Genomic DNA, 27,585 nt, shown 5'->3' on the forward strand with positions numbered 1-27,585 from the left:
GTGTAGATATATAATTTGTTGTTCTTATTGTGAAATTGTGGGTATTTTGTTTTATAGTTAACGGAACCAAAATAAACAAGATACATATACATACATGTATGTAAGTATGTATGTTGCCAAAAAACAACATCTACAGAGTCTACACAATTTTAGTAATACAGCAAAACCAAATACCCAAGCAAGCATGCTATCAACAGATTGGTTTTAAAACTATCAGAACATCAAATCCCATTGAGTAAGTAATATGTGGAGTTATACACAGCCACAGTCAATATACATATTATATGAACAGGGAGAGACAGAAATGTGAGATTAAAAAAACACTGTAAACAGAATTCGCAACAATTTTTTTTTCTACCTCATGTCGGTTTTCCATTAAACGGACCAACAAAAACAAAAACTATACTGAAACCAATAATAGCCATTGGGTAATACATTGCCAGTCTCCAAAAAGTTTGTAAAAAGTTGCTGTTTTGTTTTTTCAACTTGAGTTTCAGTTTTGTTTTTGTTTGACCGTTTAGTGGAAAGCCGACATTATACTACATAAAAAAGCATTAATATAAGAATTGTTTTAAAACTATTGCTTCGTTTTTTTAAGAAAATTCAGTTAATAAGGTTTAATTCCTTTTTAGGTTTTAGGTGACTTTTGTAGTTATCCACCGCATGTTTCTGCATTTCCAATGGATTCGCTAAGAAGTGGCTTAAACAATTTTAATACTCTTTGAGTGCTTCGATATTCGTTTGACAGAACATTTGCTCTGCATAAGTGTAATGCCAGGGTATCCTCAGTTCCATTATGACTAGATAAACGACTGTAGAATCGGAATAGATAAAGGGAAAACATGACCTACAACTAATTCCCAATACACATGCTTAAAAACAATGAATTTTGCTAATTAATGCTTAAATTATTTATTATGTTGTTTATAAATGTGATAAAAAGATTATTTGGAAAACTGTAGTCTAAAAATTTTCTAAATCGTATGCATCTTTCCTCTCCTTTCTAAATTAAGAACTGCCATAAGATTGGTAGAAACACCGACATCTGGGTTACCTAGGAACTAAAGTTTTTTTCAAGTGCAAAAATCTTTTTATAACTATCAATTTTTTTTTTGTCAAAATTTTATATTTTATCATTTAAAAAAATTGATTTGTGCAAGTTATCAGAAGTTAAATGAAACAAGGATAATTTAAAGTAAGTACAATGCAATTTTTATTTTATGTCATAATAAATATCATAACCACATCAAACGTAATGTACTCACATATTGTGTTGACTACTAAATCAGAAGTATGTCTTTTTTATACTAATACTACAATTTTAAAGTAGCTATAAAATTCTTTAAAGAATCACACAAGTATTTGGCTTGTTTGTCAAATTTAATACCTTAAATTTTCAGAAAAGTATCTTGTAAATAAAAAAAGTAAGCACTAGATTTATAATTTACCAAGATACGAAGGAATATAGTTCTAACCGGGTGTCTCGATCGCGATACCTTTCGATCTTTTTTTGATCCTCGCATTAAGAACTACTATAATCCAGTGTTTTAGAAAGTTTGAGCGAAAAGTCAGTCATCCTTACCTGGTCAATAAGAAAATAATTATCTAGCTGTCTAAAAGTCACCTTTTTCGCGACGTTGCCAACATATCATTATGAAAAAAACAATTTTTGACGGGATGATTTATTTTGCGGTTCCTGGTATGTGATTTTATTCATAATATACATGAATACATATGTAATGTACATACAGATATTGTTATTTACATTATATGAGAATGAATCTATGTATACGTGGTTCACTGGGTCACTAGAATTCATACTACTACGTTCAATCCAACCACACAACAGATGTAACTGGGTCGTTTGGTCGTAAGAGAGGTTTTTTTTACTAGTTAGCAACAAATCAAATATTTCAACTTTATAATGTTTTAATAATTATATTATTATTGAAAGAGATTCCAATACAGAGTCATATACACAAATTACTATAGACCGGTTGGTTATTACATAAAATTAATTGGCCATTCATCGTAGATATGGCTAATAGACGGTAGACCCATAACGATTCTTTATTTCTTTGAAATTTTTTTCACTGCCAATTGGAGATTTTGTAAAGGCATCATAAAGGTAAGTTTGATAATCAAGAAAATTCACGTTTTAACAGTCGCTCGTTAGAGTGTCGGATTTATGGAAATCGATTTTTACGAATTTCGTATTTCGATTTGCCATTTCAACTTAAAACTTTTTTTTTCCTTAGCTTCTTTTGTTCCACCCTGAACTTAAACTCGAATCTTTTAATGTAGCTCTTATTGATACATTTCGAAAAATAAACGCATATTTCTAGATAATTTTTAAGAAATAAACTCAAAAACTTTCAAACATAATAAATTATGAGCCTTCCGAGGTCAATGATTAAAAAGACGTTTATTATTAAAATTTTATATCTTGAAAAACACGCACAATCGAAAGAATTCCTGATGTATGATGACAAAATTTTTGCTCAAGAAAATAAACTATTGTGAAGGGAAGTGGAGGACTAGTGAAGGAAGTGGAAAATTATTGGGGGGAAAGGAAGGGAAGGGTGAACTATTGTGGAGGGAAGTGGCACGACCTGTTATATCAAAGATAGATTAATCCGAGTGCAGTCAATGTGACCGCTGTTACTATACCCAGCAAAGATAAAGAAATTTGTGTGTAGATCTTGTGAAGATTTGTATTTGTGGAACTCTTGGAAATTTAAAAAATTATATTTAAAAACCTGTCGCAAAGATATCAAAACATAAAGTCTTTTTACACTGTTTCATTCCTAACCCCCCCCTCCCAAATTTCTCGATGCCCAGAGCTTTTACAAAACAACAACTGTTACTATTGACCTCTGTCCTTCAATATAGAATCCCTCGATTCCACAATAGTCCTTCGTCGTTCTTTAAGATTAATTAAATATTAGAAGCTTCTTTTTCCGCCAACGTCAATAAATGAATACGTTTTAAGCCGACGAAACAAGGAGAAAGGTTCTCAATAAAACTCTAATATTTTATTTTTTTTTATGTAGGAACACTAGAGAAGCAAGGAATGATTTATTGTTTCATCAAAATCGGTTCAGTAGTTTTTAAGATATGAACTAATGCATGAAATTGTCGTACGAAAATGCATGAAAAATTAAAATATGATTACCGAATTTAGTTGTAAGCATATGGTTAGCGTCAACTTCAAAGCGTTACTCAAATATTATTTTTTACTTTTTTATATATTTTTGGTCTGTTTGCAAAAAACTTTTTTAAAGTATTGAAACCATCAAATCTTTTATAATTGATCTTAAAATTAAAAATTATGAACTGGTCGAACTACCTTATAAAATAAAAAAAAACTATAAATAAACACACATGGTTGAGATTAATAAAATAAAATATAATAACTTCTCTCTACATTCAACCAGTTTTTTAAGCGAATTTCCTCTTCAAAGATAATGTGCTGTAGTATTGGTAATGAAATTTTACTATTATTTCTTCATATGTCTTCATATTATTTTAAATTTTTAATGAGGTCTCTTTCTTTAAACTAAGAAAAAAAAAACGTTCATTTAAACATTTAGTCAAAACCTTTTCTTTCGATATGCGGAGTGAAAAAAATTAATTCGAATTTTAATCATCGATTATCTTTCAAATGAGAATTCTTTGACCTTATGTTTTTATGAATTTCTTTCTTATTTCCATTAATCATTCCCTAAACCACCCAAATGTTAATTATTTTACCTTTTTTGCTAAAAACTTTAATAACGTATGTGTTGGAAGCCGAGAAACGAAGTCATTGTCATACGCTCTATGCATGCCCAACATATTAGTTCCCACATTAGCACAAAATAACAAATAAGTACTTAATAGAGTTGTCCATAGCAAAGTTACTTCAAAACAATTGATTTTTGGTTCGGTCATATACGGCTGAAAATGGTGGCATTGTATTTACTCGCTCTTTAACAATTTTTCCGACAGCACAAACTTTAGTGAAATGATACCCATAGACAATCTGCTATCTATATTACAAACATCGTTTTGATGGGTAATTTAAATCGAGTAGTTATACTAGTTAATTTTTGAAAAAATACATAAAATTATTAAAATTAAAATACCATCTCCATAAATACCATCTTTAAATCGAAAATGGTTTCCAGAATGAAAATTTTATTTTTAATTATTCTTAAGAAGATTTGCTTAGTTTATGCAGTTCTTGCGTGACGAATAATTTTATATTTTATGATTGTAAAAAAGTATTATTTGCCAACGGGTTGGTTATAAATGTTCATTATTATTAGATCCGTGAGGTCTACATGATCTGCTCTTGTCAATCGTATGTTGTACGTATACTTTACTTTATATTTTTGCCTGTTCGTTATATTGAACATCGTATCATCGTTCACTTAATAATAATATATACGCTCTCTTATAATACATACTGACATATTAACCTCCTTATAAATTAGTTTATAAAATTATACTTCTAACGCCATTCAATATACTTTGATTTTTGTTTTTCTTAAAGGTTTCCTGTTAGACCAATCAAATTAACCATTGAACCTTGCATCAAATCAGGTACTTTTGTATTTTTGATATGTTGTTTGCAATGTAAAGGTAATGTTAAATTCAAGTTTTAACGAAAGAAAATTTTAACCTTATTTCAGTTTTTGCCGATATATAGGACCACTAGTTTCAGAGATATACCTTTTCAAAGTTTGCCTATTTTTTCATTTTACAATATTTTACGCAAAATTTCATTTAAATGTATAAAATGTTCCTTATAAAAAATTTAACAAATTCGTTGTGTTTGGTGTTCATTTTCTCCAAAACTATATAAGATAGCGAGTTGGAAATTGGCCGGTAGTTTCAACTAATGGTCTTGTGAAACATTCTTAAAAATCGAAAAAAAATCTAGGAAATACTTTCGATAATTTTTAGCACTTTCACGGGTAAACAGCGATGTTTACGAAAAACTGTTTCAAACAAAAGTTGTTTATTTTTTTATAAAGAAAATTTTTTATATTTAAACTTCTTTTCTATCTCTTACGGTTTACAAGATGAAATTTTGCGTAAAATCGTGTAACATGATACAAGCACAGACAATTTAAAATTAAGAACTGGGTTTCTTTATATGAAGTTGGATTAAATTTTAGGGTGGGGGAAGGTGGTTTCCCGATTATTAAAATAAATAAATGACTGCAAAAGTAGGCATATTTAACATTGTATTTATGGTAAAACGGTAGATGGAAGACATGTTTTCATAGATTTCTCCAAAACTAGTCGGTGGAAATTATAAAAAGAGCTATTTAATTTAAACTTAAAATCTTAATAAACTATTGAAAACAAAAACACCCCGTTGTTCCCGATTAATTAAGAATATATGATCACGGCAGTGTGAACACAAATTAAAAGAAAATATTCATTTTTATGGTGAATTATGTTATAACTTCATGAAGTTATGACAAAATTCATCATCATAGTTGAAAATAAGGTACAAATAATTTCAACCTCAAGTCTAAACTTGCCTTGGCGCTCGTTTTGCCTTAAGAGACAAACAGTAAGGTCTAATAAAGAAATGAATATAAAATACAAAGCAATTTAAAAAAAGCAAAGATAAATTTTTTTCAATTAGAAATATAATTATTGTAAATGATTTTTGAAAATTATCTTTCTAAAGACTTAAATAAACATCATCTGCAAAGTTGCCCTTAAGAAATTTTATTTTCAATAAAACATATTTGAATTAGAGAGCTTTCATTTATGAAATTCAAAATAAAATTACGAACATGCATGCCAGAAAATTAAATTTTCATGTTATTTTAGTTCATTTTAAAATATTACAAATATAATAAATTGCAGCAGTGAATTGATAAGTTGCATGTCTTATAAAAATTAAAAAAAATTTCATATCTTCATTTTTATTTGGGAAAGTGATATTTTATTTATTATTTTTTTCGAATTTTATCAACACGAACTTTTTACATTTTATAAAATGGAAACATGCATATCAATAACATTATTTAAAATTGTTATTTAAATAATTATCTCGCAAATTAATTTAGTAAAAAATTTGTTTTGTATTTGAAATAAAATATAGAAAGTCAATTAAGAATATAAAATGATATTTTAATTTCATAAAATAAAATTAGCAAAAGGAATACTCAGAAATCGAAAACCGATCAGATTACCCTCCCTATTTGATCCCTTTCCTCTCAATGAGAGGTTAAAGAAGAACCTATCTATTAAGTTATACAAATAAATTAAACACATAAATTACCCGTTTTTTTTTAACCTACAGATATTATTTAAAACTTAAAAGTTGTTTGAGATGGTTTCAAAACATGTTGTATCGTTACAGCCCGTAAGTTCGATACAATAGGTGAATTTTTCGAAAATTTGATAAATTTTACCGTTTATAACAAAGATATATTTTTTAGGTCTACCACAAAAGAACTTTATAATTTGATTTTCTAAATATATTCACAGGTAACATATTTTATTATTATTCAACAACAACTATTCACACTGACTCCTTTCATATCGACTGGCTTAATATTTCCATAGCTGGCTAAAAATTAAATTTTTTCACATATATAGCTTTCACGGAAACCATGTGCAACTTTTCTTAGCTACAGCTTCCTTACATGTCAGACATAATTTCATTGTTTTGTAGAGAAAACATTCGCAACCGCCCACGATACCAGATTCTCTACAATATAATATTTTGGAAAAGATACCGGTGTTTTCATTTGCAGAGGGAAAGTTTTATAAAAGGTGTAAAAGCGTCGGTTGATCTCGTTTTACGATAATAACTAGAACTCAGTTCATCTAATCCCTTTGTTAACCTAGAAATTAAAATTATTTATAAAATCTAATCTATTAGAAAATCCCGAGTGTGTAGGACTGACCCCAGAGCACATATAATTTAACAATTCTTTCTAAACGTTTTCCGGGTGGTACTTTAAAAACTAAACACTTCTTTTCTATTACTTTTTTATTCCAAGAACAATTTACATTCATACTATTAGAGTTTGTTTTAATTTTGTGAATAAAATTTTTCTATCAAAGTTTTGTTTTTGTGTATTATATGACATACATGTACGCAGATAAGCTCAGTTAAGATAAACCCTCCTGCTTCAGGTGCAAATAATATTCTTCAAATTTTTTGTTTTTACTTCGCTGAGTAAATTTAATTGAAATTTCCGGTTTTCTAGCACGAAAAATTTTGATACAATTACAGTTTATCTCAGTGTGACTCTATTTAGACAATAGTTTTTTTAAAGAGTGACATAAGTATATACATACATTCATGCATTGAAAAACAGCTTTTTTTTGAAAATTAATTATGAGTTCTCGTACAAAGATCGTTTATTTCTCAGTAGTGGTTTAGCCGTACCAAGAGTAGATTATAAAATTTCTTGGCTTGCAATTAAAGAATGCCGACTGCAACAAACAAAACTCACGAAACTTTCGGAAAAAACGCATGTAGGGGTTCTAACTCTATACAGTTATGTACATTACATACATAAAGCTCTTACTTACTATAAAAGTTTTTTTATTAAACTTTTTTGAAGTTCATTATTTTTAAAAACATGCAAAAAAGTTTTTTTACATTTTAAATTAATTGAATCATGTTATACATTTAACATGTATTAACATTTATCTGGAAATAAGATTACAGCAAGCATAACAATTTATTTCTTAAAGCACAGAAATGTTTGCTTATGTAACTCATAATATCTCTTGTTTCGAGAATTAAATAGGTGATTGTCAAAAAAATTGACAGATTTTAACACGTTATTTTTTGCGTGAATCGACATTTCTGTTTACTGTGTTTGAAGAAAATCTGAATCAAACCTTATTGGATGTACCTGTTCAAACCTTAGTAATCTGTTCTCAGGCTACCGAAGATCACGGTCTAAGAAACTTTTTCTAAAAGTAAGAAAAACAAGATCGAACACTAAGCACTTAGTTCTTAGTATAGGCATCTGCATCATTCTATTTTTGTAAAGGACTGTTCAAGAAAAAAGTCCGTACAAGCGCGTTCATTACGGAGTCGCATTAAGGAATTGTCGAATAAAGAAAAGAAGAGATATTACAAAATCATAAATATACTTAGTTGAAATATATTTTATTTGTTTTTAAGGACATCTTATCATGAATTAATTATCCAAATCCAAATTGCTTCAACAATTTGTTTAATGAACCATAACCCACTCCGCTCTTTTATATTTCACCAATTGAAATGATCTCGTAAGTTCCATATCAGTTATTAAACTCTGAAAGTAAGTTATTGTTTTTACGCCAAAAATCAAAATCAAAATTGTATGTATGATACCTTATGTTATGAGTAATTAAAAAGAGTCGGATTAATTTGATTGAAGTGAATTTTTTGCGCCTCTATATTTACAGATGAAAGTGTAAAGCATTTGAAGTTTTGATAGATGATATATTTTTTTCGGGACTCCAATCCCGAAATTCGATTTGATATCATTGATGTTAGGAAGAAACTAGATTGTAGAAAAAAATTCGTAGCGCAGGAGGTGCGAATTAAGCGAATTTCCTCAGAGATCTAAAAAATAACAATCGAATTTTGCATTTTTAGTTTTCCAAGAATATTTATTTCGAAAACTAAGCATCTAGAAAAAAAATCACAAGAGAACTTTCTTGCTTCAAACTGATTGATGATTTAAAACTATTTTTTATTTTGAATAGTTTGTTCTTTGCGCATCCCTCCCACCTCTGATTTTTTCAGTTCCTTCGGAATTTCGCTTTTCATTTCCTTCAGAAATGCTAAAAATGTAAGTATAATTAATCAATGATTAATCAGAATCAGAAATTTATTTGCCTGGCTACTTAAGATCATAGTCACTACGGTTTGTATAATATCATAATCTATTGTTTCACATGTTTTGTAAAAGGTGAACAAACTTTGAAATTTGTTAGTAAATGAATCAATTTATGAGAAGACAAGAGGCTTACTGCTTCAATTGTTTAATTATTATTAGCCCAATTTAAGTAATGTCATTAACCTTTATTTATTTGTTTGTTAAGAACCATGTACAGTATCAAATGTCAAAAAGTGGAGAAAAACTTGTGGTTTTCTGCGTAGCAAAACTACCAATGATCAGACATTTATTTTATTATAAACAATATTAAGTACAGAGTTGTTGTTTAAGATGTTACCACATAAATACATTATTATGTAATATAAATATATTTATTAAGTTATTAAATCTAATAAAATATTACTATAATATTACGTTATTAAAGTTTACATTTAACCGATTTAAACGATAAGATCTTTTTGGACAAAATTTTACCCATTTACGAGATAACATCTCATTGAACAACCCTGTATGTTAGCACGCCTATAACTTCAAACTAAATAGTATTATATCACTATATTAATAAAATTAAAGTGTCTACTTGTCTATCTGCCTATATGTTTGCGCTTCTATTCAAGGGGCTAATCTGATTTCAATAAAGATTGCATTCTACTTGTCACAAGTAAAACTGTACAAAAATAAGCAACTCTTATCCCTTATAAATGAATAAACCAACGAATTATTGATTTCACCTACAACGAATTATTAATTATGCTAATTTAGCTACTCATACGATTACTTCGATTAGTTGCCAATAATTTACAATTTATCTAGAATTTCTGAATAGAAAAAGTCCAGCATTGTGTTTAAACTGTTTTGACTATAATTGAAACACAATTAATTCCTATATGTTGCAGTCCTGTGATAATTACGATAATAACCATAATCAAACCATAGTGAGTTCACCAAAATTAAAATACCTTGGTATAAATAAGAATTAAACAAAAAGTTATCAAAATTCCAAATTTAGTATTTCCTTTCCTAAAAATTTTCTTATATAACGGCGATTTGACTGCAAAAATAATGTATTGGCTTCCGCATAGAATCAACGTGAATAAAATGATTTTAATTTTTTGATAATAATTTAAATTAATTTAAAACAAACCTAAAGTTCAGGTAAGATGTTTATATTAATTATTTTCAATTAAGATAAAATAAAATGGACCAATTACGTATATTTTTTTCTTATTGAACACTAAAATGGTTTGAAAAATTTGTTGCTTACGAAGTGTTAATAACGTCAATTATAATTTTCCCAGCTAAAACGACATGAAAAGCAATTTATATAAAAATTGTCTTAAAATGAATTTAAAATTTTTTTTAAATCAGCAATTTTGGAATATAGCAAATATATGTATGTGGACACTAGTTTTATGTTTCACGCCGTAGAAATTAATTTTCGTACTGATTCCAAGAATAGTTTATACTCAAAGTTTCACATTTTCGAGTTGCCATCTTCGTGCCAACCGAAATCATATTCAAATATTTACCACATACACTCCTGCAAATTGTTTCGGGAATGGTACTAGGTACTAAGTCAAACTAGATACATCTTGTTTGGCAAGATTACCTTATGGCTTATATCTTTCAAAAGTTTCATTTTGATCTTTGTACGTATGTCAATTGAACAGTTTACACCACATATTAAATTGTTAGTTACAACAAGCAGTTCACAAAATCTCGTATTCATAAAATACAAAAAACAAAAATTTCTAAAAAATAAATAAAAAAAACCACCAAAAATATTCCATTATCTTTCAACTAATCTAAAAACCAAAAAAATATTTCTTGATACAAATAATTTTTTTCGGTTATTGAAATATACATAATCACTGACCTTACACAATATAATCTACAAAAAAAAAAGTGTACAACACACAGAAACCTAACTGGTCAGAAGAGAAATATAATAATTATATTGACGGAACTTTTTGAATTTATTTCAAGTGTTTATTATCATTATTATATTACATTATACATTTATTTAATCTAATATATAGTATGTTTTATAAATGTTCATACATACATAATAAATATGATTTTGGTGGAAGCGATGGGAGCATTGAGTTTGATACGGAGTATTAGAAAAGTACCGGAACAGCAGACCAACTTTGAAATTCAAAAATTATATTTCTATAAAGATAGATAATTTATCTTTTTGTTATGAGGATTAAAATAAAAAACTTATTCTACACAAAAATCGAAAGAATTTCGAGTTTAGTGTCTGCCCAATATATTGATTTCTCGAAATCATATTTCGAACAAAAGTTGTTGGATTTTTTTATGAAGAACAACTTCGTAGTGTAGGAGGTTAGATTTAAACGTGTAGACGAGAATAATTCAAACTTTTCAATTAAGTGGACAATAAATTGATCATATATATGTTCAACACCATTTACGATTAATCTATCATGCTTGGCTCTTTAGGAAATCTTCGAGAAACCAATCCATCACTCAGCACATGGCATGATGGACCCCTTGTACGTTCTAAGTAGCAGGTATTCTAATATCCATAACTTTAAAAATTGATTGCTTACGGTTGAATTAGGTATCAAACTTTTTAGCGGTTCCTTGGGAAACATTCTCGTCACCTAGCAAATTATTATGTTTTCCTTGGAAGATATCATAACTTCTTCAAAACAAAAAGTGTTTCATCGAAATTTTATCGAACTATAATCACCTCATTTGCACAAGTTTGCATGCGCAAATTGTTTTTTTCCAAATTGTCTGTACCTGCAGAGCCAGTCTTACACTTATAGACAATTTTTTATCAAGCTGAATTTCTAATATTCACATATTCTAGACTGAGGAGTTGCTTTTTTTATGAAAATTGGAGAGGATCCTGTCGCGACTAGAAGATCAGCATCTAAAAAAAGTTACAATTAACTTATAATATATTGTCTGCCAGATTTTCATATAGATTTCTACTTCTTTTCCCCTGTACTCGCGCAGTTAAACATTAGAAATTATTGCCTGTCATCAATCTTTTGTCTTTACTTGATTCCGGTATCAATGGTACATTTTAGTTTACCTATGATAATTCTGTGGCTTGTAACTAATTTTTCAGATAGCTCAGAAAACTATAAATTGGTTAAAATCTATTCAAAAAATAAAATAACTTAAAACAAAAGCAAAAATCATTTCTGACTCTAAAATGAACTATGTGACCGATGACCAACACCATAAAATTGCAATCAATGACGGAACCTATTTTTTTTTAGTTTCGAACTACAGGATTTTTGCATTGAATTTCAACATCAGTTTCTTAGTTTTTGAATATTGTCTTAAATGAATCAATTTCAAACTTGTGCCATTTAAAATTTTCTATGCTTCATGAAACAGAACTCATTACCTTTTTCAGACCTATAATAAACCGGATATCCTTCGCACCAGGCACCCTATACTTTGAGCTCGATTTCTTTATGAGTGAATCTCCATACTACTTTTAATGAAAATTTTCACATATCACATCTCTATTTTCCCAAGAAAAAGACGTATAATTCAAAATATCACTTAATTTGAGATATTTAACGTTTAGATATTATCAAAGTAATCCACCATATAAAACTTTCCAGCTCATTAGAAAGTCTTCAAAATATATATAAAAATCATATTTATATAACGTTCACAGAAACAAAATTTTTTGCATAGAGACATCATATGTTTTAATTAACATTTTACTTGGTTCAAATAATGATGTGGTCGTGGTACACATGCACGTAAATAGCCCATATCATGAATTGTATGCATCACAGCTCTTATGAATAATTACACGAATAAAATTTCAGTTAAGTAGGTAATTAGTAAAAATCAGATTGTAAGAGATTCTGCAGCCCCAAATAATATTTACACAAGAGTTGATTTGCAAAATTATGATCGTGACTTCTTGCTCTTACTTATACAGTGGAATCTCGATAGCTCGAACAAAGAAAATTTGCATTTTCGTGCATTTTGCAAGAAAATGCAAAAAAGTTCGAGGGGTATGTGTTTTCAACATAATAAATACTTCCAGACTTTAAACTACTTCCAGACTTTAAACTACGACTACGACTTACAGAGTCTGCTTTTGGAAATTCGAGTAGAAATATGTTCTATTAATCCATCGCTTGGAAATAGCATTTTGTTCGTGTTTGACACTTTTATTTGCCAGACCATATATAAAATTATACATGATAACTTGTCAAATAAATAATTATGTCTACTTGGTTAATGTCGACCTCAAAAGAAATTGTTTTCTGAAAAGTTCGATAAAATAAATAATAAATAAACATAAAAATAAATAATAAATAAATAAAAACTTATAAAATAAAAATATACCTTAAACTTAGTTATGATTGATTGAAAGTGATTTTAGTTTTGGTGGAAGAATCGGGAAATTAAATGAGATATTGTGATTATAACATGTAGTTACAGTTCCCTGCGCTCCTTTTTTTGTTGATATCTCAACTTTTGCACATACTAAACTATATTTGATATTAGATGATACTCAGATGAAATATTTTACTTAGGAAAATAAACAAATACATTTTCTTATGAAAATTTGATTTTATTCAGATTGCTTCAAAAGTTAGACCGTAAGTAGACTTTCTGTTTTCTCGAAGGTGGCTGAAATACATTTCACCATTGACTAAAATGTTTTCCTTATCCATTTTTATCACCATTGACTAAATGTTTTCATTATCCAGGGTCCTTATTCTCATTTGACAACTCATTGGCTTTTAGACAATGTCTTTTGTAAAGTCTACGGTATCTTTAATCTTAATTTCATGGCAGAAATTGAATCTATAATCCAGAAAATTGCATTCTACTTAAAATTCTTAAGCCAATCATATTCTAATATTATATCATTGACTTCATTCAGTAAGCATGGAAAAGAGTCTGTAGCCTCCATTACTCAGACATAACAGAGGCCACCCACATCATTATTTTTATTCATTATTTATTTAAACTACATGCGAATACATACAATTTTTATGATGTGGGTGGAATCGGTTAGTTCGTCCTTATCCAAGCATCGACATTGTGATCAATTTACCGCCCCATTAATTTTAATTAATCAGTTTTCCGCTGCATGTATTCGAACCTCCAAATCACCGAGTTTAAGTAGTCAAACGGTTAAAGGCGATTGCGCCTTTGCTTGCTCGGTCACTGGTATAGTTAAATTGTGGGTATTTCAAAAAATGAAAAAGGTATTTGGCCATAATTATGTTAGCCACGGCAAATCCACGCGATTTTCTGTTTAAAATTGATAGACTTTACTCTTCCAAGCCAGAAGCAAAGAAACGAGGCACTCTTATCTAACATGATCATTCGATCTTAATAACCAATTATCTTCTTTATTAATTCGTCAATTATTGAAAGGCCACCCACACTATTATTGAAATTGGCTCTTGTTTAACATCTACGGATAATCATATAAACATTTTGCATTAAAACAAATCTACTGTTTGGTTATTGTTATTATTTGAATAAAATGCAGATTTGTTGAATTCATTGTTATAATAATAATAATAATAATGATTATGATATAAACACTATGTATAATATTATAGAGAAAGGGGGCACCGTCAGGCGGAGCGGAGCTGAGCTGTCACTCGTAACCCACTGGCCGATTCACACATGCATATATATATATATATACACATTTATAATGTATATTATTGTGTTTGATTGTATATGTGTGTGTGTTATAATGTAGTGTTTGTTGGTGCACCATACACCTTCTTTTTAATACACAGACTTTAAACTTCTTTAACAAAACAGCTAAATGAGTTTGTATTTGTTACTAGTATAGTGTTGTTATTATTTGTTGGGGCCCTAGTTGTTGACGACGACATCGGATTATGAATCGTATTCTCATTGTGTCGTCACATCAAGGTGCTCATTAATATTATTTAATATATACACACACTCAAAAAAAAAAAAAAAAAACTATGCAATCATAAAACAAACGTAAAAAATCTAAAAACAAAAAACTATCTCAAATCATTTAGTTTTATTTATAAAGTGTCAAACGTTCATTTGTTTGTATTGTAACACCTTTTGTTTATCCGATCAATTTAACCATATTTTAATATAAATCAAAATGCCAGAGTGTTGTAAAAATTGTACGGGACGTGACGCAAATAATAATACGTGTGTGGGTGGTGCTTATGGTGGTGGTAACTCAAATCATACTTCATCATCCGCATGTAATAGTGGAGGAAACGGAAATGGTGGTTCATCATCTCAATGTAATGCTGCTCGACATATACAAGTTACCGCCAAAGTGATGTTTGGTTCAGTGCAAGCTATATCACATATGAAAATGGCTGAGAAGGCGGCACGTGAAAATAAACGAACGTAACCTTCCCTATATAGGTGAATATTGTTTTTTTTTTTTTTTTAGATTACAAACCTTTTAGAGTGTTATTTTTTTTAAATTAAATTATTTATGTGCTTTTACTTTTTCGTTATGTTTGTTTTATTTATTGAAAGGTTTTTGGAAATTCAAATTCCGTAACAATAGTGAAATTTTTCGAGCAATGCCTTATTTCCACTACTGCCCACTTGTACATTGCCTATGAAGAGATATCTGAAGGTACAAAAAACACAAAAGATAATTTCGCATAAAATATGCTTGTATGGAATTTATTAACTTACAAGATGATTTACTTCAAAACTTCAATAGTTTTTCAAAAAATAAATTAAAAGAAAAAAGTTAAATTTACAATGACTTAAAATACTTGCGGGAATTTTGTTGACAAAAAATTCTCATAGAAAGCGTTATTTGATCCTGGTTCACATACACTCGTATAGAGTGAGTGGTAATAAAGCAACAGCTTTGATAAGATAATTGATGTGGAACAGTTTTTATATGATCAAAATTAATGTTTTGTTTGCAAAAGGTTTAGACCCTCACCACCTGCACAACTTATTTGCCAAACAAATAAGACTTTTGCCTACAACAACATATACCGGAATTTTTTGTTACACCATAAAATATGTAAATATATTTTTCGAAGGAAAATACAAACTTGGACTAAAAATTAACCTCTCGTTCTTCCTTGAAAGTAGTCCACTTAAGCTGTGTAAGCAAAACAAAATTTCTGTGCCTACCACGAGAAGGAAAGTGGACGGAAGAGACTATGAGCTTCCTACAAGATTTTCTAGTCTGTTCGGATGACTGTAAGCTAAGCATATGAAGGTCGAGAACTATCCACGTGGAAACAAAAACATTGAACCATTTTGGAATTGGTTGTTGGTTTCCACTGTTTATCTGACAGAGAGTTTTTTTCAAGTTTTTATCGACTTGTATAGCCAGGCAGCTTTTAACGCAATCTATTCTTATATCCACTAAATCAGTAGTCTGCAAGCAAGCTAAACAAATGATTGCTGGATGTAATACTTCAAAGTTAATGTGGCTTATTGTCAAGAGCCAGTGGAAATTGTTAAGTTGGGGAAGTTAAGGTTTACTACAAATTTTAAAGTTATACTCTTCATGTACCTTTCACCCTTCCCCTTCTGGCAAGTGTTCTTATCAGAAGGTATAGTAGAAGGCAAAGAAGGTGCAGATTGAAGGAGTTAGCTAGAATAGGCTAGAAAATGCCTAAAAAGCTTTACTAATCGAATTTTTACCTCCTCTCTACTGTGACTTAATAATAAATTAGAACCAGTTCTTGCTCATATCATTTGCGGTTTTATAGATAAAAATCTTTTAAACTTCAAGAGATGGAAAAGATTTCTACTCCAACGGCCTAATGACTCAAATGACTACTTAAACAAATACTTCAACAACAGTAAATTTTGTTTAACCTCGTAAATAAAATAAAGTGAATAAAGTGTATTCAAAAAAGCTCTTGATATACGTTAACGTATAAATTTTATCATGGTTTACTGTTTTTTATTGAAAGATTTATTTTATGTAAATAAATTGATATGTTTAATTACATTTTAGGAAGTTTATTTAATTTATAAAAAAAAGGTATTTCGCATCACACTTAACGTGAAAATTGAGACACAGACAAATTCGTGTATCCTTTTTTGAATCATTTAACTTTTATGAAATACAATGTTTAAATTTAAAAAACTGTATCCTGTAATTACTACCAGTGAAATAGAGAACTATTTAAAAATGTATTTAATAAACAGTACAGAATGTTAGTCATATTGTTACGCCCAGAATAGGTGAAATATAAACAAAGAAAGGAAAAAATAAGTAAATATACTTTTAAGGTTTCAAAATGAAAAGTAAAAGATAAATTATTCCGTTATGCCTCACATATTTAAAATATAAAATATTCCTGTATGCCTCCCATATTAAACCTGCCACAAATGCATATTTACAATAGTCAAAAAAATTTCGTTATTACTTACACCTCTGAGATATATTTTTTGGTGTACTGTTTATTAAAAACAACATCCAAGCGGAAAAGTATCTGGCCAATTTCAATTCAAAAGAGAGAACATAAAAACTTGTATACAACATTGACAAAAATTGAAAAAAATCTGTAAAAATAATATTACTTCACTGCGCCTACACCACAAATATGACAATTTTTAACTGAGAAAATCATTTTGCCATACGATAACCGTCTTAAACTTGGTTTAAGGAGAATTTGTAAACGTAAATATATTAAGAAACCATAGTAATTTGCAACGAAACTGTTAAAATATGTATGAATGAAGTTAATTGCCAAACATACCCCACTCTTTTGACGGTCTTGTTAAAGTCCATTGTTTTTTTATTACTGTTGTTACTTTTTATTACTGATTACTGTTGTTTTTTGAAGATTAAACCCAGTCTATGACTGCCATATTGACCAATTGACGTCATCAGTGACTTTTCCAATACTCGACATATCAATCATTAACTATCAAATTTCTCAAATCATCCACCGGAGTAGAACAAAAAATATGTTCGGATAATCACATAAGAAAGAATGATAATTGAAGGGGATTAATCTAGTTGTAAATGAAATCCTCTTGGATTAATCCAGCAATGGTCAATTGTTGCAATAAACAACAAATAGCTTCCAATTTTCTCTTATTGTATGTATATGATATAACTTGAGTATATAATTCTAGGAATCAAAATCAACATACGCTAAATACACAACTTGAAAGGTCGTCACATATGGCCACCAATGAATGCTTGGTTTCATTTACTGTTTTATACAAAAGGTTAAAAGTTCGATTACATTTTTAAAATTTTGAAATAGTAAAGATTTTATATATGTATATGCACTTGTAAATATTAGCCGAAGGTGTTTTTTATTATTATTATATAATTTTGTAATTTGACTTAGTTAATTTTTTTTTTTAATGGTAATATAATTATATAAATTCTTAAAAGAAAGCTATATTTTTGTGTTGCAATTCTTATATAGTGATTGCATTTAAATATAACGATAGATCTTTTTTCTAGCCTTCACTGTAAAATATTTACACGATACTGAACAAAAAGCGCTTTGAGGCGTTGGTATTGATCCAGATGCTGCTAATTTTATTTCGATTCAAGTGTTTATGTACTAGTAGTATGTAGTACATATCTCAAATAAATTGAACTAGAAAAATATGCATGTGTTTGCTTGTATTTCGTACAATCTATTTAACAATGTTGCCAGCATGGTAAACGTTTTCTTTTTAGTGTACAAAAGTCAATCGTTCAAGTTCAAATTGAAGTTTTGTGTGACTTACCTTATATTATCATTGAATCTTTAACTGGAAGTTTAAGTTTGTCGGAAATTTAATAATTCATTAATATTTTTTAAGAGCCTCTCTTGGAATTTATTTTTCAAAATTAATAATATAGCAAACAAAATGCCAAAAGTATTTTAATATTTTGCAAGAAAGCGTATAAAGCTGCCGTATTTGGTGTTATTTGCAACAAATTAAAAACATGAATGGTCGTAGTCCTTAATTACAAAAAAACATTGACAAAGGGTGTTGAATGGGATTGGGAAAACGGTAGTTTTTAAATTCTGGGTCTCACATATTTTAAACTGCACGCCTAACCTTAAATTGAGTAACGATTTCTATTATGCCTCTTCTAATACAGAAATTATCGACTCCCTCACAAAAGTCGACTTTTGTCCTATTAGAATAAGAAAAATAAAAAACATTAATCAATTTTGGGCTTGGGCGAGCTCACTTTAAAATTTAACCAGGCCAAAAACTGAAGCGCAGCGTAGATTTAGGCGTAAATTTCTCAATAACACTATTCTCAATGTTGTTTTACTCCCAAAGGGATAGATTTTGTCTTGTTGGTTCAGTCCAAAAAATAGCATATCTTTATCCTCTATATATATTATAAAATAAAAAATCTTTGAATTTTTTAATTCTTGAAAGACTCTAACAGTACTTTAAAATTCAACAAAAAATATATAAATTGAAATAATTCTAATCAGAGTTTCGTGGAATATGTATATCTTCATCTTTCTTCTCACAATAGACAGCGCAAAAATTTAAATTATTCGTAATACTAGTACATAGTACAGTGCGTTTACCCCTCGATTACCTATAAGGATTTCAACGCGAAAAGTGTCGGAACATTAGGGAGCTAGCACTTTCGAACAGTTATTGTCAAAACGTCCCAGCCGTTAAAATATCTCTGGAGGTTCTAAAATTTCAATTATAGGAAATCAACAGTAAAGCATTATCTGATGTTTTAAGTAATAATTAAGTAAATTGATAGAATACTGACATATTAGAAATACAGGCAGTTATTTCTTATTACATTCACTTTTTCAGTAGTGATTAAATCTCTATTGTTCCGGGAGATACCTTAAAATCACTTGTCTCATCGGTAACCGGTTCAAACTAAATAGTAATGCGGTAATCAAACCCGTAAAATGATGAAGATGGCAACTCGCCATGAAAAATTTGGATACCAAATTATTTTATTATAAACGCATTTCATAATAAATTAAAAAATAAATATAAAATTATCTGAAAATAATAATTGAAAACATGTGTTATGATATAAAAAGTTGCTTATGATTAGTCGCTTTTCTACGAGCGTTTATGCAGTTATATAATCATTTTCAGGCGCACCGTAATTTCAATTAAACTGATACTTTTTTTCATAGCCATATATTGGTATTTTACTTAGGCCCTACAAGAATCATTTGCAAAACTAATAGTTCCTAAATTTTTTTTAAATGTGTTAGATGATCATATCGCAGAAACTGGAACCGCGAAATTTATTCATACCATTTAAGAGGGCTACCTTTTTTTCCAATCGAGTTTGCCTGGCAATATATTTTTTGCTTTACTTATTTGAGAAACCAATGAATCAAGTTGGTACCCTAATTTTGCATTGAAGTTGCCCCTTTCTTCATACTTTCAACAGGTCTCATTGGGATGACATTGCCCATTTTTTTAAGGGGTTGGATTGCTGCGTTATTACAAAGGTTTAAGGCGGTTACCGATGAGGCAAGTGATTTTGCAGTCCGTTTCCATACCATATACACAAAGGAAAAATAAACGTATTGTACGTAGACATACTAATAAGAAACAAATTGACATTCTCATTTGTCTTCTTGATTTCTGAGTGTACTCAGATAAATCCTAAATATTCACTTAACATGTGTTTATAATATCATAAAGGTATTTGAAATTATGTATAATATTCAGATTAGTTGCTCATGATAAGAGATTACATGGAATGCTATCTTTGTGTATGCATGAAATAGAAGAAGGTAAATGATGAAAATATTCCAAGTGTTTATCTTACAACTTCATATTTTGTTATATAACAGAATTATTATTATTAAACGGAATTTTTGTTATCTAAACATCAAATACTATAACAAAAATGTTATTAAATTGCATCTTTATCGTTTGAGAGAAACAGAGTAGAAAATAAATCCAGTACTTTAAAACTTGAGAAATAAATCAATGGTCGTAAAGTATAAGTAGCTACTTGTTGACCGGTCAAAACATCAAAATTGATCGGTTTATGTGGTTTCATCGTAGTGATGTACTTTGTACATACATTCATGAATTATATTGCCAATCCCTGAGTATCAGCATATTTGCGTCCTAACCAGTGCGCTTAGTGACTGAACCATACAGTTTTAAGGTGATTTTTTGTAGTGAGATTAAATCTTTGCAGCTTTCTTCATTGAATAATAACTATTTTAAGACGGTTTTTTTCAAAAGCGATATTCAGTTTGAAAAAGATCAAATGTACAGTATAATTAATTCTTTCAACGTTGTGCCATTTCTGGTCTGTTTGTCAGCTTTGTAATTCTCTGGAAAGACCATTTACCTTGTTATGAACTTGAACTTGAACTTCTCTCATTCTCTTCACTACCACTAGCATTTGTGTGCCTCGGACTTACCTAATGATTCACATAATAAAGTAATTGGCACCTTTTATTAAAGAAAATTCATATTTAGGGATGCGATTTTTCTCCTATCTCTCAAATCACTTAGTTGTAATATAATGGAAAGCCAGTGTAAAAACTCTTTCGAGTTTAACTGCTTTAGTAAAGAGGCTTTAAATATAAGACTTAATCGTTAATATTTATTATATATGTATTATTTCATAAAATTGTTTAATTTATTGTTAGCGATTTGGTTTTGACCTCAAAAGAACTATTGTTTGTATCAACTATATAAATATTAAGAATTTATTTAACATGATTGATACACTGTACCATAATTAAAATTCAAATCCCACTTAATAATAATTTTATAATTGCTAATACAGTCAAAATTGGTTATAGCGACAACGAAGGGGCTAACAATTATGATTGTCGCAAACGATGGTCGTTGCAAGCGACATTTACTTTTTTATATTGTGAAAGTATACGCATATAAGCATATTGAGTGTTATTGCTAACTAATTCCAACGACAATTGATCTCTATAACCGATACATGAGTTATTAAAGTTCAAAATATAGTAAATAAGGTACAAAATAATGTTTATTTAAGATTTTAATAGTATGGCTAATAGCCATTTGTAGTTAACAACACAAAAAATAGCTTAAACAAAAGTTGCAGGGTCTTATCATGTTCTGACATCAGATTGGACCTAGTTCTTCAGGCTTCTTTCATAGCCAAGATCCTACGGTAAAAGATTTAAACGGTAAAAGAACTTAGAAAGTTGATCCTCCTAATACAACTAACAATTTTTATTTAAACAGTTTTTCGAAAAACTTTAACTGTCAGAAGAAATGCGACTTAAAACTATGGCATTATTGCATTTAAAAGAGAAAACACGCTGACTACGGAATATTATTTTTCGATAAAGTGCAATAATCATATATCTTTAAGTCGATCCGAAAGCTAACGTTTTTCGTAAAAATGTTTTGAACAAAATTTGTTAATTTATTTGTAAGGATCAACTTTCTAATTTTAAGTGTTATTCTTACCATTTAGAACATGAATTGGCTATTAAAGGAACTCGAAGAACTCGGTTCAATCTGATGTCAGAACATGATTTCCCTATCAAACTCTACAAATTTTGTTTAAATTATTTTTTGATTGGTTAACTACAAAACGAGCTATTAGCCATTATAGATTTAAATGATCTTGTATAGGAATTCTATCGGGACCTTTCAATTTGGTCATTATAACCGGTTCGTCGCTAAAACCGATGTTGCTATAACCTATTTTGACTGTAAATGTTTTTTTATGTGATTGACGAATCAATGAATGAAGAACGAATGTGTTTTTAGTGGTAATATGTGTTTTATATTATTAGTATCTATTTGATTTATCTATTATGTGCATTTAAATAGCTTCAATATAAATAGATAGCAACAAGCCAACCAAACAAGTAAGCTTGCACATACAAACTATCTATCTATACTACATACCTTCAACTGTCACTTCATTAACCTCAAAATAAACAAGAAAAGTAGGCCACAATCATCATTCAAAATAGTTTATAGGTAACAAATATCTAAATACTATTTATTTTTTTATTTATTTCAAGTTAAATATTTTATTTAGGATTCCGTAATTAAGTCACAATATTTGTAACCGAGCGTCAGAGCTAATAAAATAGCTTCTGACGTCATTAGCAAATCCTACACAAGAATAGAGTTTTGAGCTTTAATTCATTTCCTGCAAACCTGTCCCAAAAAAGCGGATTGTTCACTGGCTTTGCCATGGGAAGGTGAATTCAATACGATCAAAACAGTAGAATATGTGAATAAATGCAGATTTTACCCTAACAAAAAAGAAACCAAACTAATTTAAATATCTTCGTCCCACTATATTCTAGTCCCTCAATTATAAATTTTTGTCGTCCAAAAACTTTTGCCTCTACAAATTTATCGTAAGTAGGGTATCCTTAAGGTAGTACGAGCGCCAAGGCAATTTTATACTTAGGGTTGAAATTATTTGCTCCTTATTTTCAACTTCATGAATTTAGACGAAAAATAAGAATAAAATTTTCCATCTTTTCCTTGGTTTTCATAAAATTGAAATCTAAATAACTCAACGAAGTTTTCCGATGCTAATAGAAAATCATCAAAGGTAAAATAGGGCAAAATTTTATAAAATTAGCTCAAAAAATCAAAATCGAAAATTGTCTTTACAGTAATCCCGTGCTACCATCGAAGTCTAAGTCATTTTAAAATATCCAGCTTAATTTTTTCAATTGTTGTTTTTCTTAAAAATGTGTTTTGTATATAAAGCTATTCGAAAAGTTTAGAAAAACAAAGCATAATAAGGACAATAGAAGGTCAACATAACCTTCAAAGCTTGAAGACTCACGCTTGATGAATGTTTACATTAGTGATTTGTTGCTTTTCAATAAAAGTTTATAAAGTGGAGTGTTTGTTAATTAATATGGATGGTTGGCATTTATTTAAGTAATAGACAATTTATCTTGGGATTGATTGTTTGTAATTAAAATGAATGCAGTGTTATTTAAATTTCACAAGTGTCCTTCACTTTAATATTTGAATTATAATACATAAATTTGTAATGATCATCAAGGTTCTCAAAAGAGTCAAATAATCGTATATACTTTTATTTCAACTTACAGTCAAACTCTAGATGTCCCGTAACTCGATGAGCATAGAATAAAAGCGTAGTCTTTGGACAATATTAAGTCAAAAGTGCATTATATACGTTTGTTCAAAGCCCAATAGTCAACAAGCAATGTGCACTATTAAATTTAACCAATAAAGACATTGTTGAGTTAAGTAGTTTAATGTTTTATTAATTAAAATATTGGTTCAAAATGTCCCGCTATCTCACAACACATTATTTCTCTTCTAGTAGTTGAAGAGAAGAGATTCTGGGTTGTCTCATATCGATGCAGCTGCAGCTAAAATACACCATAGATGAGATAATTCAAAATACTAGGGCTGTAGCTACATCCATACGAGAGGATCCATGATACTTTTTTGTAAGGAACCTGTAGGAATTTCTATCTACAGCTAAATTAATAAGGGCTCGTATTGTTTGGTAGCTCTTTTACTAAAATCAACTTTTTCCGGGAAAACTAAAAGCTTGGTGACAAAAGACTGAAACACTAAAGTTCTGGGTAGAGAAGCTTCAAAATGTGCATCAGTAACTTACTCTTCAGTTCTAAACACGTTTATAATATTTTCAATTATTCAGATATACAGAACTGGGTGAACATTGAACTTGCCTTTAAATTAACTTGTTTTCCTTTAAATATTCTTGAACAAAGAAAACCCCTTTTTTCTGTGTACAAATAATTCATAGATTCTTTAAATTTAGAATATTTAATATACTTTGTAAATATAGTTTCCCTAAAAACATCTATAAAAAATAATTTTATATAAAATATTTAGCATTTTTCTGGCAGAGGTTGTTATCAGATCAGAATAGATTGAAATCTCATTTTGTAAATAATATCTTATTACGTATATATAAACTTATATTATGTATATTGTATTTATCATTTATTATTTAATGTATAAATAAAATATATGACATTTATATTATTTATTTGTCGTAATACGCATTGCAGACAGTCAAGAACACTATACTCGTCAGTGAAGAAGTATATAACATAGCAATAAGCAAATATATGTGTAGTAACCATACATGTAAACAAACACATTTATATTTGTTTGTGGATGTCTAAGTTTTCAAAACCGTTTTATTGTAAAAGGTCCAGACAATTATTAAATTAACTCCATTTACTTATCCTTGAGTTAGTGATGGTTAAGGTGAAGATCAAGGCTATATTAAAGTATGATTTTACACGCTAAATTTTGAAATTTAGTCTTGAAATATTCAATAAAATAAATTTTATATAACTTCAGTTGAAGAATAAAGAATTACTTCACGTACGTGAAGTTTGATTTTGAAAATTTTAGATAAACGAAAAATATTAACGTTTAAAATTCTAAATTAACAAAAAAAGTGGATACGCCCTCACAAATATTTTACTTTCTTTTGTCGTCCTCTTTCATATACCGTGGTTGGCAAGAAAATTATTAAACATTATCAAAATTTAATTTGACTATAGAACAAAAAGAAATGGATGGAAATCTTATGAGAGTATTTAACTATATCGAAAATAGAGTATTCTTTTCAAGTAGTATAGAGTATTTTTTTCAATCAAGTGAAATTTTTTTTGCAAGAACAGTTACTTGGCTTTGAATGTTTAAAATATTCAGCAAAAACCTTAAATGTATCTCTTCGTATACCAAAAGAAATTTAGGTCGCTTATATTTCATGATTTGGTCAAAAGAAATATTAGATAAGAAAATGGCTTTCTGTTTAACGATTTCTAACTCACTCTTAAATGTTCTTTGGATCATTCTAATCAAAATTTCTAACATCAAAGCTACGAATATATTATAGCTTTAGTATATGACTAGGATAATGTCTTTTTGTGAAACTTTTTCAAATCACCTCCAAAATGTTCTTCGGATCGTTCTGATCAAAAGCTTTCATAGCTACAAAATTTTTTAACGTATGGTTTTCGAGCTACGGACAATATAACTATATAGTATGTGTAGCTTTGATCGCTCGTAGCTCGAAAACAACCCGTGGCAGTGATAGCTTTTGATCAAAACGTTCCAAAGAACATTTTGAGAGTGGTTGGGAAGTATCACAAAAAGCTATTTTCCTAGTCATATTACTAAAACTATAATAATATACATTAATATAAACCTACTCGTTAAAAATTATTGTGGTCGTAAGAGCTCTTGATCAGAATGATCCAAAAAGGAGTTTAGAAAAGAACATTCCTGTCGAATATTGCGGTGTCCTTTTCCTTATTTTATGTATTTCTTACTTAAAAAATATTATTTTACTAAAGTTAGTGTAGATAATAAGCCTTTTTGATCTTACGATGTAGTTTTGATATGTATATTGCAACACACATATATGTATATGTTCATCTTCATATTACATATGGATTCTGGGTTATATGTAACCAAACAAAGTTATAATGTAGTTTATTTACATCAAATACACAGGATCTTCATATCATTTAGTTGTAATTTATTAAATTTTCTTTGCAAAATTCGTTTAAGCTTGGATTTTGGGTCAGTTTTATGTCAGATGATCCTGGATAACCATGCATGTTGAATTCAAAATTCAAAATTCCAATTCAATTAAGGTAGGTTAACAAAGTCATTGAGTTAATCCGCTTGAAAGATGGTTTTTTCATGAATGTTTGGAGCCGTTAAGCAGAAAAACTTTACAACCGTGAATTAGTACGGTAGCTCATGTAAGCTTGTGAATCCAATTTACTACGCAATTCGATAAAATTACAATTTTGTTTTATAAAAAAACAAATTTGCGGAAAGTAACAGAGTAGTATGAAAATGGCTGATAAATCATTAAGACGTATAATATACCATACATAATTCCGAATTTAGAAGTATTTAAAAATTATTATTAATAAGTAATTTCAAAAAAAATTCGATGGCTTTTCTCCCCTGAATATTTTCCTATGAAGCATTTATCACTATCAATTAAGCTCTTGCCTCGATGGGGCTACATTCGATCTCATCGAAATTGCTTATTCATATTGAAATTAGAATCTTGATTCTACTGTTAAATTAAACTAATTGTGCATCTAGTTTAATTGGATGAAGACTGAATAGACTTGTCATTATGATTCGCAGATGTTTGCAGTTGCATTATCACACTTTTGTTTTGCTTTAAAGCAAAATTATTCTTAACATTCGTATTTTCTTGTTATTAGTTGCTTTATATTAAAACAAAAACATTGTTTTTTCATTACTTTTCTTATCAGTAGTTTAATATTACTCTGTGTTGTAATAACCATTATAAACAGACACATGCATATGTATATTTTAAAGTTAAAAACTACATATCCTGCTATATAAAATATTCCGAAGAACTACTTGAATTACTAGGTTGAATTACATTTGTTTTAAACTTCTATAGAGATGGGCACCAAAAATGAATATTTACCGAGATGTTAGAAACAAAAGCTAAAGTCCAGAAGCATTATGACGATCACTGCGAAATAGTATATCAAACTATTTAACACAGGAAAGTTTTTATAAACATATCCGCGAGAGTAATCTCTGGAAACTGTACATGTTAAGTGAACCTCAGGAAAACAAGTATAAGCAAGAAATGCAACGACGAGTTGCACCACTGACTCACTGTTTTATAGTGAAAGTCAAAAAGATAATAAATAAATAAAAACAGAAAATGTAAAAGAGCTTAAAAAATTTTATAGGTTTGTGAATTTAAAGCTAGCTTTATCTGAAATATATC

General features: G+C 29.0%; 1 protein-coding gene across 1 annotated transcript in view; it reads left to right on the plus strand.

The window, feature by feature from the left end:
* Window positions 1-14,658: 14,658 nt before the first annotated feature.
* The window catches only part of LOC123294463, a 35,778-nt gene continuing 22,851 nt past the window's right edge, over window positions 14,659-27,585 (plus strand). Inside the window, exon 1 of the mRNA XM_044875497.1 lies at window positions 14,659-15,260. Coding sequence (XP_044731432.1) covers window positions 14,986-15,246 — 261 coding nt within the window. The 5' untranslated portion in view covers window positions 14,659-14,985 and the 3' untranslated portion in view covers window positions 15,247-15,260. The remainder of the gene's footprint in view (window positions 15,261-27,585) is intronic.

Source organism: Chrysoperla carnea, chromosome 3, assembly GCF_905475395.1.
Source record: "Chrysoperla carnea chromosome 3, inChrCarn1.1, whole genome shotgun sequence".
Classification (NCBI taxonomy): domain Eukaryota; kingdom Metazoa; phylum Arthropoda; class Insecta; order Neuroptera; family Chrysopidae; genus Chrysoperla; species Chrysoperla carnea.